This window comes from Benincasa hispida, chromosome 5 (genome assembly GCF_009727055.1).
Source record: "Benincasa hispida cultivar B227 chromosome 5, ASM972705v1, whole genome shotgun sequence".
Lineage (NCBI taxonomy): Eukaryota > Viridiplantae > Streptophyta > Magnoliopsida > Cucurbitales > Cucurbitaceae > Benincasa > Benincasa hispida.
Genome location: NC_052353.1, coordinates 46296354 through 46303165, shown reverse-complemented (window position 1 = coordinate 46303165; position 6812 = coordinate 46296354). Strand labels below are relative to the sequence as shown.

Below are 6812 nucleotides of genomic sequence, written 5' to 3'. Positions count from 1 at the left end.
TATATACACTCAATCAACGGTAGAATCTGATAGACAAAAGAGTCCAATCCAGTTAGTCAATGCCATTAAGTCATGCAGTTCAATCAGTCATAAATTATCAGTCCAAACAGTCTAGAATAATCAATCAAATCAGTCTGAACAGTCTCAAGAAACCGTCCAAATTTAATTTGTTTTAGATAACAAATTAAATTTTCTTGAATTTAGAGATATTATAACAACAACCAAAAGTATGACAATCTTTGATTTCCAACCATCCTATTGTTAAACATCTATTATTTCAAGACATATATATGAAATTATCTTGAACTAAACAGCCTTTTAAACTGTATGTCTATGACTTTAAATTTGCTTCGTACATTTTTTTATTATAAATAAATAAAAACAAAATCTAAACTTTGATTACCATTTAGTTTTTTGTTTTTGAGTTTAAATTTATTTATTTTGGTTTTTACAAAATTTGTGGCTAGAGGTGTTCAAAAAATATGATGATCCGAAAAAATCGATCAACCTAACTCAATTCGTGCTGTTTGAGTGGGGTTATCAACTGATTTGGGTTGGGTTAAGTTCAAATAAATGAAAATTTTGTGGGTTAGATTGGTTCATAGGTTCACCTAATATAACCCAAACAAACTAGAACCAACCCGAATTTATTATTAACTTTAATATATATATATATATATATATATTATTAATTATAACACATTTATTTATATATATATTGATTTTATTTTTATTTAATTCCAATATTTTTTTAATAATTTATTCTTCATCAACTCTTAAAAGTAGTTTTTTTTTTGCATTTTAGAAAGAAAATTTTCACTATATAAATTGAGAGTGAGTTGTTAATCTTAATTCAATATATGAAAATAATTAAATTAGATTTTTACATATTTATGTTTGCCTCTTTTTAGAAAAAATTTAAATATATGACCAGATTAACCCGAACCAACCCAACCCAAATATTTCATGGTTGGGTTGGATTCATCTTTTAATAAGGGTTATTTGGGTTGAAAAAGTTTACAACCCAAATAATTGGGATGAGTCTAAAAAGTCTTTCAACCTAACTCAACACTATCATGAATACCCCAATTTGTGGCTGTTTATAAAAAAACAAATAAAAAATAAAATTGAAAAAAAAAAGAGTTTTTCTTTTAAAATTTAGAATTTAACTAAGAATCAAATTAATTAGTTACAAATGAAAACTATAGTAATAAATTGAGATAAAAGAATCATAAATTTTAAAACAAAAGGCGAAAGTACTTTCACATGGATCTTGATTGTTGTTTTAGCTTATGGAAGAATTTACCAATAAGAGCGTAGCTCACTTGTACTATCGGTCTCGAGGTTTAAGGTTTGATTTTCCCATCCCACAATTTAATTACAATACATTTCAATAAAAAAGAAAAGATTAGTTTTGTATGATATTGTTACAAAGATAGTGGGAATACTACCTTTGATCACTCATAAATAACCATAAAAAAAATAAATTTTTATTTCTAAATTTAAAAAAAGTATTTCCTTTTTATCATACAAATTTTAATTTCATCCCAATGAAGCTTAGACTTAAATAAATGTCTATTTTTACTTCTAAATTCTAAATGCAAACTCTAAATCTCTAATTTCAAATCTCACTAAATTCTAAACTTGTTTCCAATAACTTCCTAGGAATGCTCTAAATAATTATTGCAACTTATATTATATACCGTTCTAGTGTGGTTGTCGTTCCGTCGAGCTTCTACAAGCTACAACATAACGACACGTCGTTTAAGTCCACAGCCCATTTTAGCGGCCCAATAAGTGGGCTGAAAATCGAAAGCCCAGAAAAAGCTCGTCGGCAGAATTAGTGGGAAAGTAGTCAATGTTTGTTTTCTCGGATTCCTATTCGGTCAAGGAATCGAATTGTCCCGTGGAAAATAATGTCGGAGTTCTTTCTTTTTTCTTTTTTCTTTTTTCCTTTTTTTTTTTTTATAAGAATAAATAATGTCGGAGTTTTGTTACAAACAATATAATATCTCATCTAAAACCACAAAGGTCAACCCCTTCGCCCTATCATTTCTGTCTCTTGCACGTTCTCTCTCTCTATCACTAAACAAATATAAATACTGCAGAAAAAAATTTTGAAATAATATTTAATATATTTAATTGTAGGTTATAATAGTTGTACACATCCATATTATATTTGGTGTCCCAAAAATAAGGTAGGCTATAATAACCTACTCCACCAACTTTTAGTTGGTGCCCCAAACGGTCCCTAGATTTTTTGTTTTTTAATTTAGTCTTTAAACTTTTCAAAAGTCTTATTTAGTCTTTCAACGGTTCAAAAATAACTATTTTAGTCCTCTATTTATTTTGATTTAACAAGTTAAGCAAATAGATGTTCTAACCTTTTAAAGTTGACATACTCAGATCGTATAAGTAAATTTGAAGTATTGAGAAAAAAGTTTTAGGTGATAAATAACTAAAGACTGAGAGATTACTCTATTTTTAAACTCATATATTAAATAAACATATTGAAAATTGAAGACGAAAGAAACGGTTTCATAATCCTTTCATTTTTATAGTTAAGTTTATAAATATTATTTTCATTTTAAATTTCTATGTTTTTATTATTAAAATCAAGTTAAATTTTTTTAAAAAGTAGATTTTAAAATTTTGTTTTTATTTTTAGAATTTAGGCAGACATTCAATTTTTTTTTTAAAAAAAACCTGAACGTTATAATTTTAAAAAATTGAGAAGAAACAAATAGAAATTTCAACAAATATAAAACTAAAAACAAAAGTGCTACCTAAACACCTAAAAATAATTATGAAATTCTTGGAACTAAATTCGATTTATAAATTTTTTCTCTCTCTCTTTTCTGTTGGAACAGTTTGGTTTTAACTTCCTAACTGGCCCACATCACCGATTCAACATCATGGGCGACCTTTTTCCTCCATTTTCACCACCCCAATAATTATTTCTAATAAATAATAACAATAATAATAATAAATTTTATATATTTTTAAATTATCAACTTCTCCCTTTCTTAAAACCCCCTCTCCCAAACTCTCATCTCTCTCCCCCCTCCCTCTATTATTTTCATGGAGAAGAACAACGCCACCGCTGAAGGCTCTGATTCCCCGCCGGAAAATTCCTCCACCTCCTCCTCCGCCGCCGCCGCCGCCGGAGCCGAAGAGCAAGAAGAGAGCGGTTGGACTGATTACTTGGAGGATTATTTCTCGTCGGAAAGCAGTTATTTGTGTTCAAGTATTGGTAGTTGTTCAAATTGGGATCATAATATTTCAAATCCCAATTATGATATTAACAAAACCAATCATATTGGGAAAATGATTTTTGATGTTCCAAACAAACTAACTTTCAAGAAAACAAGAACTCAGAAGATTTTTGAAGATGATTCCTTACAAGATACGGCTACTTCTCCTATTCATAGTCCAAAAGTTAGCACATTATTTTTACTTTTCCTTTTTACCCCTTTTTTTTAACTTTTATTTTGAAAATATTGAAAATATCTCTCTTTTAGGTTGCTGATTTGAAAGTCAAAACATCCCATGAAAATCCGAGGTTTGATGTGATCACTAATTTGACGGTATGCTTTCTTCTTTCTTCTCTTTTATCTTATCGTCAAGAAAGTAGACTCATAGTCTTAATACTGGTTTGAAAGTGACTTTCAAATAGTTAAAATCATTTTTGTAGCACTAAAAAAATGCCTGGAAGTACGTCTTCAAAGAAAAAAATTTAAGTGCACTTGAGAAGCACCCATCCTCTATACATTCCAAGCTACACCCAATGAAATATAATCACATGGCGATTTGATTTTATTAAAAAATATTCTTTTAAAATATTTTTTTTATTTGTGTGGTAAAAAGGAAGGGAGCATTGTAGTTAGATGTAGTCTAAGTTGTACTTAATCACTGCTTCATCTTTAATCACTTAAAATTAATTGAATATTTAGCTTTACACTTTTAAATGTAATTTTCTTTCATTAAAATTGATTTTGAATTATTAAAAGCATATTATGTAATAATTTTAGCGGTTGGATGAAGCACAAAAAATTCAAATTATGGGGTTTTTCTTTTTGTCTTTTTGAAACCCAATTGATGATTTTGTAGGGAAGCGAAAGGCAATTGGGGAAATATTATTCAGACAAAGAAAATGGTGTGTATTCATCTGAAAAAAAAGGGTTGTGTTTGTTTCCTTTGTCCATGCTTCTTAATTACCATAATTGAGATGTAATTTAAGCATAATAATCACTAAAATCTCTATGTAATTCTCAGCTCTCAAACTAATTACCATTATTATATATAATCCATTATTATTGTTTATTTTCCTCTCTCTTTGTGCTTGTTTTAGATTATTCCTCGAACAAGAAGACTTTCTCTCTTGACCAACCACCACCACTCAAAAGTTTTAATAGCTATATTTTTATTTTTTCTTTTTTTTTTTTTAAAAAAAAATCTTAATTATCCAATTAGGAAAAAAAATGGTGGGTCAGTGAGAGATATTCTTTTTCACGAGTTAGAAAATGGGTCTTTTTCATTAATTAATCGATTGCTTTAACTTAAACCCTAATTAATTATCCAAGATTATCTTTTAAGTTATTTGAGTGTGTGAAAATCAACCCCATGCAAACATGGGTTTTCTTTGTTATTTTCGTGGATTTATTTTAGTTTATAAAAGACTTGAATGTCAAGTGATCTCATGAACTTTTATTATTATTATTACATGTGAACTTGGAAGCAAATTTTCAAAACTTATCATGTGTGTCTAATAAATACAAAATATCAATCATTCTTCGAGAAATCTAATTTGATATGATCTATTAATTAAAATTATAAAGGAAAAATGAAACATTCAATCAATGTTTTAGATAGGAACATGTATATAAGTTTGTGTCACATCGCTCAATCAAATAACATTAATGAATGCCATCTTTGTTTTATTGTTAGAACATCACATCCAGGGAAAAAAATGATCAGTCAAATAATTTAGAGAAGATATTGATTTATACCCTTAAAGCGACTTAAATCTTACATGTTTTCTTAAGTATATCAGTTTACAATCCTCCATTACGTTTTATTTGAGAAAAACCTCGCGTGAAAGCTTATAATTGTATCGATTAAACCCCTAAACTCTCATCAATGAATCAATTTATACTTTCTTAGTAAAAATTTCCTTTAAGAATCATCAATTCTTGTAAAATTGACATTTGAAGAAGTCTACACATCTTTGAAAATTATTGCATATATGATTATCAAAACTTATCACAATGAAGGGCCTAAATTGATTGGCTTATAAAAATTTAGGAGTTTAATTGTCTTAAATTATAAGTCTACACGATATTGATCGAGCAAAATTTGGAATAGTATGTAAATTGATACACTTACAAAAGTTCATGATTTAAATTGATACAACTATTAGTTCAAGGGTTTTAAGGTGGGTTTGGTTTAACTTTTAAAGTATTTGATTTTAAAAATAAGTCATTTTGAAAAAAGAATTAAATTATTTTGACAACCACTTAAAATAGCTTTTGAAGCATTTCTAAATGTACTTTAAATAATTTTCACAAAAATAATTTAAATAAAAATGACTTTTCTAAAATAACATATTTTGTATGGTGATAAACTTGCTCGTAAAACTTTGGCTTGTAACGACATGCCATAATTCAAAAGTTGTTGAAAAGGTAAAATGTTTGGTTTCAAAATAGTATGTTTGAACCCAAAAGAAAATTGTACTAAGGAGAGACGAAAGAAGAAGAAAAAGGCACAAAGTTTTGTTTGTTTTCACATGGAAAAAGGTTTAAAACCTTGTTTGATGGATAAATGAATGGGTTGGTTGAGATTCCACATATTCTTCTTTGGCTTTTTTTTCTCTTCACTAAAATTAATGGTCACAATATATAATAAAAAGTTTCTTTTGGGTTTCCTTCATGCATCACCCAAAATTGGGTCCCACATGTCATGATTGGACCAATTAGAGACCGACAATTTTTCGAACCACCCGAAAATATTTATTTTATATATATATATATATATATAACCATAATGTCTCGTTAGATAAATATTTGGTCTTTAAAAATATTAAACTTATAAATATTACTTTTCATTTATACTTTGTTCTTTTACCTATTTTGTTGGAGATATTTTCAATAGACTAAATTATTGAAAACATCTTTGAATTTTATAATAGTACCTCTCAATTTTCAACTTTGCAATAGTCCTTAAATATTCAAAAAGACTTAAAACGTTCTCGTACTGTTTATAGACGAAAATTATTATCTCTACCACTATAAATTATACCTGTTTTTAATAATATTTTTATACCTTCAAAGATATTTACCTTTAATCTTTGGAAGAATGTTTAAAAAAAAATGTCATCACCATTTTTTTACCGCATATTATTTACCATTAGTATATGAGCTTTTTTGAAAAGTTGGAAGTGTATTATTATTCCAACATTTGAAGGCTCAAAAGGATTATGGTTTAATTTCCAATGTACAAAAAATCAATATACACATAAATACATAAATATAAAGAATTAATGTTTAAAGGAAATATAGAATATATAAACATGGATGTATTGAGTTAAATTTTAATTAAATATATAAAAGGAAAGGGGCAGTGGTTTAAATAAACAAATCAGAAGGGGCTCCAAAATGAGACCCCTCCATGTGCAAATTACAGATGGCTGAGGACATTCAGCTAATTAATGGAAATTTGTACATCAGTTTAATTCTCTTCTGCTTCACTCACTATATCTATGTCACCCCTTCTACACATTTTTAGATGTGTAGGTAATCTTTCTCCAAAAAGGA

The 6812-nt window shown here is 27.7% G+C and overlaps 1 protein-coding gene across 1 annotated transcript; it reads left to right on the top strand.

Annotated features, from left to right (window-relative positions):
• Positions 1 to 3049: 3049 nt before the first annotated feature.
• LOC120078636 (vascular-related unknown protein 1-like) lies at positions 3050 to 4286 on the top strand. Its single transcript, XM_039032924.1, has 3 exons — positions 3050 to 3438; positions 3522 to 3587; positions 4111 to 4286. Exons 1-3 carry the CDS (start codon positions 3082 to 3084, stop codon positions 4225 to 4227), a joined length of 540 nt encoding a protein of 179 aa, XP_038888852.1. The 5' UTR covers positions 3050 to 3081; the 3' UTR covers positions 4228 to 4286.
• Positions 4287 to 6812: the final 2526 nt, after the last annotated feature.